The sequence below is a fragment of the Vigna angularis genome, chromosome 4 (genome assembly GCF_016808095.1).
Source record: "Vigna angularis cultivar LongXiaoDou No.4 chromosome 4, ASM1680809v1, whole genome shotgun sequence".
NCBI classification, from domain to species: domain Eukaryota; kingdom Viridiplantae; phylum Streptophyta; class Magnoliopsida; order Fabales; family Fabaceae; genus Vigna; species Vigna angularis.
Window position 1 is genome coordinate 16719585 of NC_068973.1, and position 13567 is coordinate 16733151.

At 32.3% G+C, this 13567-nt stretch overlaps 1 protein-coding gene across 1 annotated transcript; it reads right to left on the reverse strand.

The window, feature by feature from the left end:
* Positions 1 to 1531: 1531 nt before the first annotated feature.
* Positions 1532 to 2251, reverse strand: LOC108331005 (albumin-1-like). Its single transcript, XM_017565611.2, has 2 exons — positions 2139 to 2251; positions 1532 to 2022 (listed from the first exon to the last, which is right to left on the reverse strand). Exons 1-2 carry the CDS (start codon positions 2188 to 2190, stop codon positions 1688 to 1690), a joined length of 387 nt encoding a protein of 128 aa, XP_017421100.1. The 5' UTR covers positions 2191 to 2251; the 3' UTR covers positions 1532 to 1687.
* Positions 2252 to 13567: the final 11316 nt, after the last annotated feature.

Here is a 13567-nt window from a genome sequence, read left to right on the forward strand (position 1 = left end):
AAACAGGACTGATTTAAAAAAAAAACAAGGAAATATGTTTCGGTTGAGATCATAACCGAAGCATAAAACACTACTATGGCATCGGTTAAGGTTACAACCGAGGTAGAAAGGCTGACGGATGAAGGAGAAAAAAACAAAAAAAGACTATACTGCCTCGGTTAAGTTGCCAACCGAAGCAGTAGAGGGGGACATACGGCCTCAATTCAGAGGAAACCGAGGCATAAAGTCCTGCAAAAAAAACAATTAAAAGAATAAAAAATCTACTGCTTCGATTAACTTTGAACCGAGGCAAAATCCTACCCTTTAATGCCTCGGTTCTAAACAGAGGCATAAAGTCTACTACTTTTTGCCTTACTTGGATATGCCTCGGTTCAAGAACCGCTATCTATTGGCGAAAACAACCGTTGTCGTATTCTCTTACTGCACTAGTGCCAAAGTGAACATGGTGTAACCTGTTTTAAAAACACTAATTAAAATGTTCAAATTACGTCCAATTTTTATTTTGTTGGGTAAAAGTCAATGTTTCTAAAGTGACATGAGTCGGACCGTGAACCTGTTTTAAAAACACTAATTAAAATTTTTAAAGTACAAATTTTTTTGTTGTCCTCTAACGATGATCCACGTTAACCTTGAGTTGAATTTGTTACATCAATAAAGGTGAAAAATGTAAAGCTTGACCCATTGAGTACGAAGAAGGTGTCATAGTAGGATATAAATCTCCAAGATTACAATATACTTTTCGGATTAAAATCAAAATGGATTAGAATATTCGAACTAAAATAATCTACCAGGGATTTAGATCTAAAACAAGTTGATTAAAAAAAATTAAAATTTTAATATAGACTAATTTTAAAATTGGTTTATTAAAAACTCGACTGACTCGTATTTAATCCATTCTTTTTTATGATGTATTGTAGATAGGTAAAATAAATGTTTTAAAAGAATAAAATATTATATATTTATTCATTTAATAATCTAATCGTTTATATATATGACACAAAAATGATGATTTATTTTTCCTTTTGTATTTACTTTTATATTATATTTGGAATTTAAAATGATTTTAGATTTTATTTAGATAATATTGTATTTTTTATTTTGAATTGTGTGTTAATTTTAACATTATTTTAAACTATTTGCATTAGGAAAAATGTTATTATTTTTGGAATTAAAAAATAAATTTATAATTAAGTTGCGTTTGATATGTGATGTGCTTTAAATTGCGTTTAACCCACAAATCCAAGTAAGCCTGACCCTGAACGTGTGACCTGTTTTAAAAACACTAATTAAAATGTTCACAGTGCGTCTAACTTTTACTTTGGTGGGTAGAAGCCAATGTTTTTAAACACGGTTTTGTAGTACAGGCGACGGTTGACTAATTCAAGAATGTGATTGAGATTGATTATTCTGTTGAATTGTTTCTTGTTCATCTACTAAGGTTCAGTAATTTTAAGTACCCAATGTACCCATTTTCCTTTTCTTGATGGTAACCATTTGTCTCTTTTTTTCTTATCTATAAACAAGAAATGAATACATCAGAACCTTTTTGTTTATTAACTCATGTTCCAGGAGTCTACAGTCAGCAACTACGTGTTGGATAGAACACCCTTTTTAATAATAGAAGTAGATGCATCAAAAGCTTTCTTTTATAGAAGTAGTATACTAGATGCATCACAGCATACGCATATTACTTGGTGATTGCTGCAGGCATGGCCAAGAACCCTTTAAGAGCTTCAGAATCAGAGTCAAAGCACCAACCATAATCCATGTAGTTATTTGGATAACGAGCACAGAAGTTCCCACTTCCTTTCTTCATGCATTCATCATCAGATTGACATAGGTTCGGATGTTCGTCTATCATCTTCGCCACAGATGAAAGTCCACTTGGATAAGTGCAGTAACCAACAAATAATAGTCCAGCAGGGATGCAGAGACAATCAGTTGACCCGCACGGTGGCATCTGAAACGGTGAACAAGCACCTGAACAGTCTGCTGCTTCTATCTTCTTCATCGGAAACATTACTAACAATGATATTTCAAAGTCAGAACAAACGAACACGATATATAATTTTGTGTAGTTCTGAAACAAATATCAAGAAATGATGAAAAAAGGTTAAGAAGAAAGAAATGCTACGTACTGGATGTGGCGAGCAAGTAGAGAGCCAAAGGAGCAAGCCTAGCATAAGCCATTCTTTAATTTTGCAGATTTTTTCTTATGAGTTTTGTGATGTGTTATAGACTCTTCATGCATGTAGTAATTTATAGGCATTACTGTGTTCTCTTGAACAGATTTTTTATGATTAAAATATTGATTGTACGACACTCGAGCTGCACGAAGTTTTGTCATCACTCTTCATGTGACCTTATGACTAATTGTCCTGGTTTAAGTTGTGCGTGCGATCATACGGAATATGAATCCAAGTGTGCATGCATGCAAAAAGACACGTATCAGTTGTTGAAAACTCTTTAGTAGGATTCTAACATCTAGTAACTTTGTCGTATATACATAATATATATATATATATATATTATGTTTAATTGTTTTAAACGTTTTCTAATTTCAAATTTTACATTTTTCAATAAATTCTTTTATTATATATTCACATAAATTAATTTTTAAAAGAAAATATATGTAAAAGAGAAATATATATTTTATAATGATTTATTGTTGAATATAATGAAAAATTATGTATGAGACTAATGTTTTTGTGTTGAATGTACTCTATTTATAATAGAAAAAATATGGATTAAATTCAAAATATAACAAATAAGAAATAATAATAAATTAATTAAAGATAAAAATAAGAAATAATAATAAATTCAAAATATTACTATGTTGGTGTCACTCGAGTAATATTCTTTCATGCTGGTGCATACAAATTGTATGTACCAAAACTTGTTACTAATATAATTAACAAAGACTTAGTGAAAATATATGTTTCTATACTCGAGTGACACCAAATTCTTAATGATTTGTGAAGATGACATAGAAGACGAAATATTAACCCAAAAGACTCCACTTGAGCAACAAATCTTTGAGGTTGTTTTATATAAATATCTTTTTTCAAATCGTCGTTGAGGAATGCATTATTCACATTTAGTTGATAAAGAGTGCGAACAGAGATCGACGAACAACAAACAAACACAATGGTGATAGAACGAATGTCAGAACAGACACCAGCGAAAGAAGTCATGGACGAACAAGAGGGAGAAATCCTAAAAACTATGGGGAATAATATTGGACGACGGTGGATAACTGTAAAACTTCAACTAAGATGACTTTGGCAAAGGAGATTACAATCAGTAGGGGACGCGACAACCAACTGTGGTTGAAAATGACAAACTACGATAGAGTAGGTTGTTATCAACAACAGATGGTGCCCTACTGGGGTAGACAACGATAAACTATAAGGACTAGATTGTCATCAATAACGAATAAGGCCATTAGTGGCGGATCACCATCGTAATGTGCAGAACCAATTGTGCACTAAAGCAGTCAAGGGAAATGACAGCGGTTGTTTTCGATTATAGGCACCGATTCTGAAACGGAGGCATATACAGGCGAGGTAAAAAGGAACAAGCCTTTTGCCTCGGTTCTGAACCGAGTAAAAAAGGTTCGGATTCTGCCTTGGTTCACAGACAACCGAGGCAGTAGAGTGTTTTTTAATTTTTTTTAATCTTGGTTCCTCATTCTGTTCTATTTTTCTATGTTCTTTTACTTTCTCTTTTCCTTCTCTTTGTACCTTAAACTTCTCTCTCTAATTTTTAATCTCAAGCTTATCCTGCAATTTTATTTCATCCATGTTTTTACAAAAGTGGGGGCAAAGGAAAGTGTCTTGTTCAATATTTAACTCCATGCATCAATCACAATCACACATTTGTGCATCATTGCATCCACAAACATTCTGCACAAATTGTGGTTTACCTCAGTTATTTAACTCTCAAACGAGTTACAAAGAGAAGAGATCAATTATGAAATGAACTTAGTTTATACTTGGAGCTCAACTCTGCATGACAAACCATGTATCACCATCTACAAGCATTAGTGGCAAAGATAATATATATATATATATATATATATATATATATATATATATATATATATATATATATATATATATATATATATATATATTCGTTCTAGCGCTGGTGTATATAAATTATATATACCAAACTTGTTACTAATATAATCAATAAAAACCTAGTGAAAATATTTGTTTCTACACTCGAGTGACACCAAATTCTTAATGATTTGTGAAGATGACATAGAAGACGAAATATTAACCCAGAAGACTCCACTTGAGCAACAAATCTTTGAGGTTGCTTCATATAAATATCTTTTTTCAAATCGTCGTTGAGGAATGCATTATTGATATTTAGTTGATAAAGAGTTTGAACAAAGATCGACGAACAACAAACAAACACAATGGTGACAGAAGGGATGTCAGAACAAACAATAGCGAAAGAAGTCATGGACGAACAAGAGGGAGAAATCCTAAAAACTATAGAGAATAATATTGGACGACGGTGGATAATTGTAAAACTTCAACTAAGATGACTTTGGCAAAGGAGATTACAATCAGTAGGGGATGCGACAACCAACTGTGGTTGAAAAAGACAAACTACGATAGAGTAGGTTGTTATCAACAACAGATGGTGCCCTACTGGGGTAGACAACGATAAACTATAAGGACTAGATTGTCATCAATAACGAATAAGGCCATTAGTGGCGGATCACCATCGTAATGTGGAGAACCAATTGTGCACTAGTGCAGTCAAGGGAAATGACAGCGGTTGTTTTCGCTTATAGGCACCGATTCTAAAACCGAAGCATATACAGGCGAAGTAAAAAGGAATAAGTTTTTTGCCTCGGTTTTGAACCGAGTAAAAAAGGTTCGGATTTTTCCTCGGCTCACAGACAACCGAGGCAGTAGAGTGTTTTTAATTTTTTTTTAATCTTGGTTCCTCATTCTGTTCTATTTTTCTATGTTCTTTTACCTTCTCTTTGTGCCTTAAACTTCTCTCTCTATTTTTTAATCTCAAGCTTATCCTGCAATTTTATTTCATCCATGTTTTTACACAAGTGGGGACAAAGGAAAGTATCTTGTTCAATATTTAACTCCATTGCATCCATTGCAATCATACATTTGTGCATCATTGCATCCACAAATATTATGCACAAATTGTGGTTTACATCAGTTATTTAACTCTCAAACAAGTTACAAAGAGAAGAGATCAATTGCGAAAGGAACTTAGTTTATACCTGGAGCCCAATACATGACACACCATGTATCACCATCTACAAGCATTGGTGGCAAAGATAATATATATATATATATATATATATATATATATATATATATATATATATATATATATATATATATATATATATATATGTATGTATATATATGTATATTCTTTCTAGCGTTGGTGTATATAAATTATATGTACCAAACTTGTTACTAATATAATCAATAAAAACTTAGTGAAAATATTTGTTTCTACACTCTAATGACACCAAATTGTTAATGATTTGCGAAGATGACATAGAAGATGAAATATCAACCCAAAAGACTCCACTTGAGCAACAAATCTTTGAGGTTGTTCCATATAAATCTCTTTTTGCAAATTGCCATTGACAAATGCATTATTGACATCCAATTGATAAAAAGTGTGAAAGAGATCGACGAAAGACTAACAAAAGAGACAACAGCGAAAGAAGTCATGGACGAATAAGAGAGAGAAATCCTAAAAACTATGAAGAATTATATTGGAAGACGGTGGATAACTGCAAAAATTCAACTAAGATGACTTTGACAAAGGAGATTACCATCAATAGTGGATGACAACCAAGATTGGTTGAAAATGACAAACTACGATAGAGTACAACGGATGGTGCTCCACAATGGTAGAATACGATAAACTACAAGGACTAGATTGCCATCAATAAAAGATGGGACCTTTAGTGGCGGATCACCATCATAATATGGAGAACCATTTATGGAATGAGTTGGCACTGAACAACTTGAAACAAGAGCTTACCAATGTAAGCAAGGACAATCGCCATCATAACAAAGTCACCACTGATGAGTCAAATTGTGAAAGCAATAAAAAATGATTGGGAGAAGATGGTTGAGAGGTCAGGCAAGATGATTAAGAGGCTAATAAGGTCATTGGGAAGTCGACCAATGTTATTGAGAGATCAACCAAGGGTGCTGAGAGGTCAACCAAGGAAAAAGTAAGTTAGTTGAGGTTATTGAGAAATCAGACGAAGCAAAAAACAAGTCGGTCAGAGCAAAGAAAAGATCAGTCATGTTGATTAAGGTGAAGAAGAGGTCGGCCATAATGAAAAACAAGTGGTCAAAAACACTAGAGAGGTCCATCAAGAAGAAAGAGAGCACATGCATCATGAAGAAAATGAAGACTCCAACTCTTAATGGAAGAAATAAATTTGATATGGGATAATACACATGGAAAGCTTAAGTGAAAGAATAAAGAATGGAAAGATTTATGTTTATGAAGAGTTTTATTGGATAAAAAATATAAGGATTTTATTTGTAATTTTATTTTAGTCATAGTTTATTGGATACATGATTACTATGCTATCGTTTTTAACTATTGTCGCAATATGCTCTTGTCATTATTATTTGATTTTGTCATTATTATTAATTTTCTGCTCTTAAAATATTAAGGTTATTATATTTATCTCCATTTATGCAATTATATAAGACCTATTATATTTAGGTAGTAACAATTTAGAACTACAGCCAGGGTTGTATAAGGAGAAAACCTATGAATAGAGGGTTTGCAAGGGTGTTTTTCTTTCAGGTTCATTGCTCTTGTAGAGTTAGTTCATTCAGTTCAGATGGGTAGGCACCAGAGCGGCATTCACGTGAAGCTAGTAGTATAGGATGTATGGTTTTGATCATTAATGTGCGTAAGTGTATTAATTAGGGTATTAGTCTAAAGCTACCATATTATAAATCGTGTTTGTGGTGATGTGAAAATAGTAATGGGTGTTTTACAAAATGCTAGGATTTACATTTGGTTATTGTGTTATTTTACAAAAGGTACATATGGATTTGCATCATTGTTGGTGTGTTGCAAGATTATGGGTTATTGTATGGTCTTTTGTGATGTACCCAAGTAGTGAACAAGGCTTTAACCAAATGATGTGATGGTAATTGTATCTTGTTTTCTCTTACGTACTTTATATTGTAAATAATTGTAATTGGATTAGTTTATTTGTTGCATATTAGTAAATGACTACGAGGTATTTAAATAGTGTACTCACTGTGAAATTAAAATACTTTGGATGAAGGATTGTGTTAGTGTGTTCGAGTATGATAAAGTGATATTGATTGTGGTACTAGATTCATTATGCATTATAGGTGATTCATGCTAGTATGAGTTATGGCAATTGAGAATGATGTATTTTTCCTGTTAAATATGATTGCAACATATTCAAGTATATGAGTGTAGGCTTTGATTGTACAATGTTTAAGTCAAAGATTGTTTTAATCCAGTTGAAGCATAATAGTGTGCCTTGGGTTACAAATGGTTGTTTGAAATATTGTTTGGATGAATAATGTAAGCATGATCAATTTGTAATTAGGTGCTAAAACTTGTACATGATGCCACGTTAATGAATTTTTTTTATGAATTATAGGTGGTTGTTAAGTAGGAATATTTATGGTTTGGGGATCTATATGTAAATTGTTCTAGAATTGGTTTAGTTTTATGGTGAATCTTTGTAGTTTATTGTTTGATGATGAGAATATACGTAGAATTTTCTTGCTATTTATAGTTGTGCATAGATTGTGGTTTTGTTTTGTATGATGTAAAATACATTAAGAAGTTTGTTGTTCTGTTCTTTTGATTTGTTCAGGAATTATTGTTGTTATTGTATTATCAAAATTATGTGCCTAAAATTTTATGTAATCTTGGAGGAGTTTATGAAGTTTAGCATTATCTATGTTTAGGGGTGATTGGAATTTTCGGGGACGAAAATTCTCTTGAGGAGGGGTGAATGTAAGATCTGGGAAAATAGGGGTTTTAAAAATAAAGTGGTTTTGAGACTTTGGGTTTTTATTTGGAAATTAGTGTTCTTGAGTGTATATTTTTTAAAAATATAATTATTATGTTATTTCTTTATTTTTATATTTTTTCCTAGGGGCAAAAGGGTCTTTAATCTTTATTTAATTGGTGTAGAAATTAATTAACGGTTGGTTTGGTGTTTAGAAACCTTAAAAACTCTAAATCAAAGAGAGAAAATGGAGGAAGAGAGGAGATTGGCGTTTTGGGAGAAGAAAAGATAGATGGGAAACTCTTAGTGTAAAGGAAGATTGGTGGTGTTTTAGAGTTATAGATAAAGCCTTATGATTGGCCAAGGTATGGGGAAGCTTGACTTTGTTTGTTTATGGTTCTATGTTATGTTTGTTCTTGATTATCTTGATTAGTAATCCTTGTTTTGATACATGAGTATATGATTATGATTACCCGTTGTTATTGTTGGGTAAGAGTTTATCTATGAATGAGCATAAGGTTTATGTAATATTTGTGATGAATTTTCCCTATGAATGTATTATGTATGTTTTGTTGTGTTATCCCAACAAAGGGTTTGATGCTAAGGGAGAACAAAGTTATGATGCATGGGGATTTCCATGCAAATATATGTTAAAAGTGTTGGGTTATAGGGCTCCATTCTTATATGGAGAATATGCCAAATATTGTGGACCATTATGTCTCACTTTATTTTAGTGGATATGGGTCAAATTAGTAGAGCACATTATATTCATTTGAAGAGAGTGAAAACCCAAGTCATTCTCGCATAACATAAACGTTGCACTAGTGTTTTCGTATGGTTCTTCATTTGACCGTTCAGATTGTCAATCAGAGTTCTAATTTTGGAGAAAATAGTCTCGCATCAGAAGCTTTGTTTTGAAGAATTTCATAAAATCTACACTTGTGTTTTCATCATTGTGAAACTTTTCACCGTTGGATCAGGCTGATTTTTGGATAGTGGGTTCGTTTGTGAGAAAACAGTCTCACATCAAAAGTTCTGTTTTGGAGATTTTCATCTTCTTGGTTTTCATTTGTAAGCATTATGCTTAGTTAGTTTAGCTAATTGAAAACCCTTTTTGGTGTTTTTATCGGAGACTCTTTTGTACCCTATTATTGGAGATATAATATGTCAATGATTGGATCTGGATGATTCAAGTGATGTATTATATGTGTTTGAGTATGTTTACATGGGTGTGTGATGCTTGAATGCATGTATAATGTGTTAACTATGTTTCCACCTAATCTAGGGTTGATGTATGTATGTTTGAATGCTTGAATCATCTTCAGGATGTGTTTTGATTCGACACTAATCGATTCTCATTAGTTTAATCAATTATCTACGCGTTGGTTTTGAGATAGTGGTTTTAGAAATAATCAATGATTGTGATGATAATCGATTATTCCTTCATGTGTGATGTTTCTGGGTAAATTTCACTAAGATAATCGATTATCATAGTGCATTTTGGTGAAAAATGGCGAATTTGATGAAGAAGGGACGTGAACCAAGCCTGAAGAGCTGTGGAACATGATGATAATCAAAGATTGAGGTTAGTGGTTATTTTTAGAGTTTGTTTGACTTGTGGTTGAGAGTGGAACATGAGTTAGGGTTAGGATGTACCTGAGTATGTGATTGATGAGCATGAGAGTGGAGGATAAGTCTACTTGTTGTACCTCGTAAATCTTAGTTCTATTTGTGGATAGGTGCTTCCTTTTGCCTTGTGTGCATTGGAAGGAGATGATCTGTAGGGGAGGCTACAAATGTCCAATAGGGGAGGCTACAAATGTCCAATAGCATGTGAGATGTTAGTGATGACATCAAGGGTTAGAGATCAAGGATCGATGATCGAAGTTCAAGGATTGAGGATCGAGTAATTCAGTATGATTGAATTGTTTTTGTGTGAAGACAAGGTTAGTCATTCTTTTTGTGTGAAGTTGTGTTTTTTTCCAGGTTGGAGGAATGTTTGGTTGGAGATAATGAAGGTTGATGGCTAAATACAAAGATGAAGACCTGTTGAACAAGAAGACCATGAAGATCAAAGGTTGAAGGAGTTGAAGAAGGTGTTACTCAGTTCCATCTTGGAGTATTCGGTTCCAATGAGGAGAAGAAATGCAAGGATGGTTGTATTTGGTTCCCACCTATCGTATTTGCACTACTACAAAAAAGTGCATAGACAGCGCTTTTTTTTATTATCATAGTGTTTTTTAAGCACTATCTATGCATGCGCTATCTATTAATAGATAACGCTTCTAAAAAAAGCGCTATTTATTCTCATCCACAATAGATAGCACTTCTTTAAAGAAGCGCTATCTATTGGTGACTGACAAAAGATAGTGTTTCTTTAAAGAAGCGCTATCTATTGTTGCTGACAATAGATAACACTTCTTTAAAGAAGCGTTATCTATTGGTTCAAATTTTTTTTAAAAAAATAATGAATTTTAGAATAAAATATAAAATATTGGTTCTATTATATACAAAAAAATATAAAATATTGAGAAAAATATGACAAATGTCTCAAAAAGAATGTTCATTAATATGAACAAAAATTATTGGCACACTAATATTTCAAAAGTTAATCGTTAAGTCATCTAGTACGTGTCATGACATAATATTGCTTTATAAGATAATATATACAACCATAACATATATATCCTATCAATACTTATAAGCATGTACATCACTCTAACATAACCTATAAGCATGTACTAATTACATGTAAACACCAATTTTCTCTAACTTCAATGATTTGACTTTCATGATATTGTTGACATCTGCAACTAGAAAAATACTGCAAGAAAGAGAAATAATATAGAATTAGTTAATTAAATATTACTACAAATTAATTATGACGATAAAGATAACTTACATTAGTTGGAATTGTTCCTCCTTCACAGCATGTAATAATTTCCTTCATATATTGACACACGTAATACCCACAATCATTGTCGTTGGGTTGTCTTGGACACTAGAATTCCAAAATTAAAAAGCATTTTTATATTTTGAACATAAAAAAGATTCAAAACTCTAGTATACTCCAAACAGGTTCAGTGCATAATAACAAATAACTATATACCATATACAAGTTTAAACTCTTAATAAAAATTTATGCTTTCATAACAACCATATACTCCTCCAACCAGTTTCACAATAATACATGTTATTTAACTAACTATTACCATGCAATAAGGAAATAAGTCTTCAACATTCAAGAATACAAGTTATTCACCTAAACAGTACAGTACAAGCAACCATAATGTGAAGTAAAAGGTCACATGAGGTCATTCAACAATTTAATTATCACAATCAAGACTATACTACACAAAACATACTAGAGTAATGTACCTTAATTGTTGTCCACTTGATATTGTTTGACTTAGATTTTGAAACCAGGTTTCCTGTTTGAGCTCGATAGGTTTGTATAACCCTAGTGAATGAATAAAATTAAAGCATGTATAAGTAAAAACAGTACAACTAAAAGTATACGAATATGACAAGTAAAAGTATACAACATGTATATTCTTACATGTCCAACAATTTCTTCAAATCTTGCCTCATATTAATGTCTACCGCTATTGGGTCAAGATAATGAATTATTTCCAGTTTAAGATTGATTCCTAGCAAGACCCAATGTTGGCTACAATTTGAAATGAATCAACAAAATTAGAATTCGTACATCTAACTTTTAAAATAATACATTGTTGATAAAGTTGTAAAGTAAAGTATTACCCGGTATTAATAGGTGCAAGAACAAACTTATCAATCACCTCATTATCAAGAAAAAGAGTAACTATTTTTTGCATTTTGTCTTTCATTGGTAGCTCATGTGTTGTGATTTGGGGTGATAAAAAAAAGAACGCCTTATCATTTGGCTTAACAAAGTTTTGATATAGGTACCTTATCAAAGAAAAATATAAGAATGTATTAGCAATATGATAAGGTGTCAATCTAATAATGAAGTTAATAATAAACTGTAGAATATGTTTTACCCAATATATATAGAAATTGTAGTTGCACCTAGCCATGCATAGTTAGTAACTTCTTCAATAATTTCTGCATTAACGATTTCTTTATGATTATCTAGTCCAAATATGTTTTTGTCCATTTGTATTGGAGGAAGTGACTCTAATGGCTTTAGTTTCATGTATGAAGAGAGACAATTGCACCATTCAGAAAGATTGGGATGAAACAGTTTACGAGGAGTATGTTAAAAGGGCATTTTCCCTTGACATTTCTTTTTAGGTGCGACAGATTCATTTGTTTTATTCATCTTTTTCTTTTTAGGTTGAGTAGAATCCTAAAACATCATCAATTAAACAAGTTAGGCAATAGATTAAATATGTTCATAAATATGAATGAATACAATTGTATAAACATACCTCATCACTAATCTGTATGAAATTCATTGGTCATGCCACAAATGTACCTATTGCTTGTCCTATTGTCATCATGCCATCATCATCAATTGGTATAGGCAAGGATACATTTGGCTCCAAAGCAATATCTATACTAACTTTGACATGTCCCTTAGGTAGAGGTCTACCATGTAGTGTATCACTTTTAAAATTATGCAATTTTCCATGGGCAACCAAGCAAAGTGATGGTGATAATGTAAACAATTTACAACTTGAGACCCCCTACATTATAAAACATAATTATAAGACAATCTTCAATGTGATTTCTATAAAAGTTTAAAGTATGCAAATAAAAGTAATAATGAAAGTAATGTAGATAAGTTAGTTACCTCGGGAAAACTATTTGATGACAATGTGCAACTCCCTTGGCCACTATTAATATTAGCTTCTTCAGTAGTATTTGGTGTGCCATTTTTTCGAAGCATCTCATTTTTCATTCGTGCAATTCTTTCCGACATGTCTTTCAATTGAGCAATTAATTTATCATGCTCATGGTGCGTATGTGATAACAGTTGAAAAAATGTTATTTTTATACTTAATTTTGACCTTAAAAACAACCTTTAGCTTGGAATCATGCTGCTTAAGTTTTGGAGATAAGAGAGTTGGATGGGTTTTATGCTTGGTTTCCTTGTTTTCGCAGGAATTAAGATGAATTAGATAAAAGAAGTTGAAGTAGTAAGGAGCTGGACTCAGGAAAGGAAGTGAAAGTGCACAAAAGAAGAGCCACAGTCACCGTTGAGCGCTAATTTTACTGTTGAGCAGCATTCCGAAGTCCCGCAGTCACCGCTGAGGGCCAACACTATAGCTGAGCGTCAATCACTACAAGAAAATAGCCAGTTATATACGGATAATTATATACGAATTAAATCGGTATGTAATAAACGTATTATATACGAATATTTTATACGGATATTGGGAAACCCGTTATATACGGATAAATCCGTATATAATTGAAGAAATCGTTATATACTGAAAATTCGTATATAAGTGTTGTATGTAATTTTGGCGCTTTTGCGCGGGATGCTTTATAGGGATTGATTCGTATCTAATATGCATATGTAAGCTGACAAAAATTTACGTACTGATATTA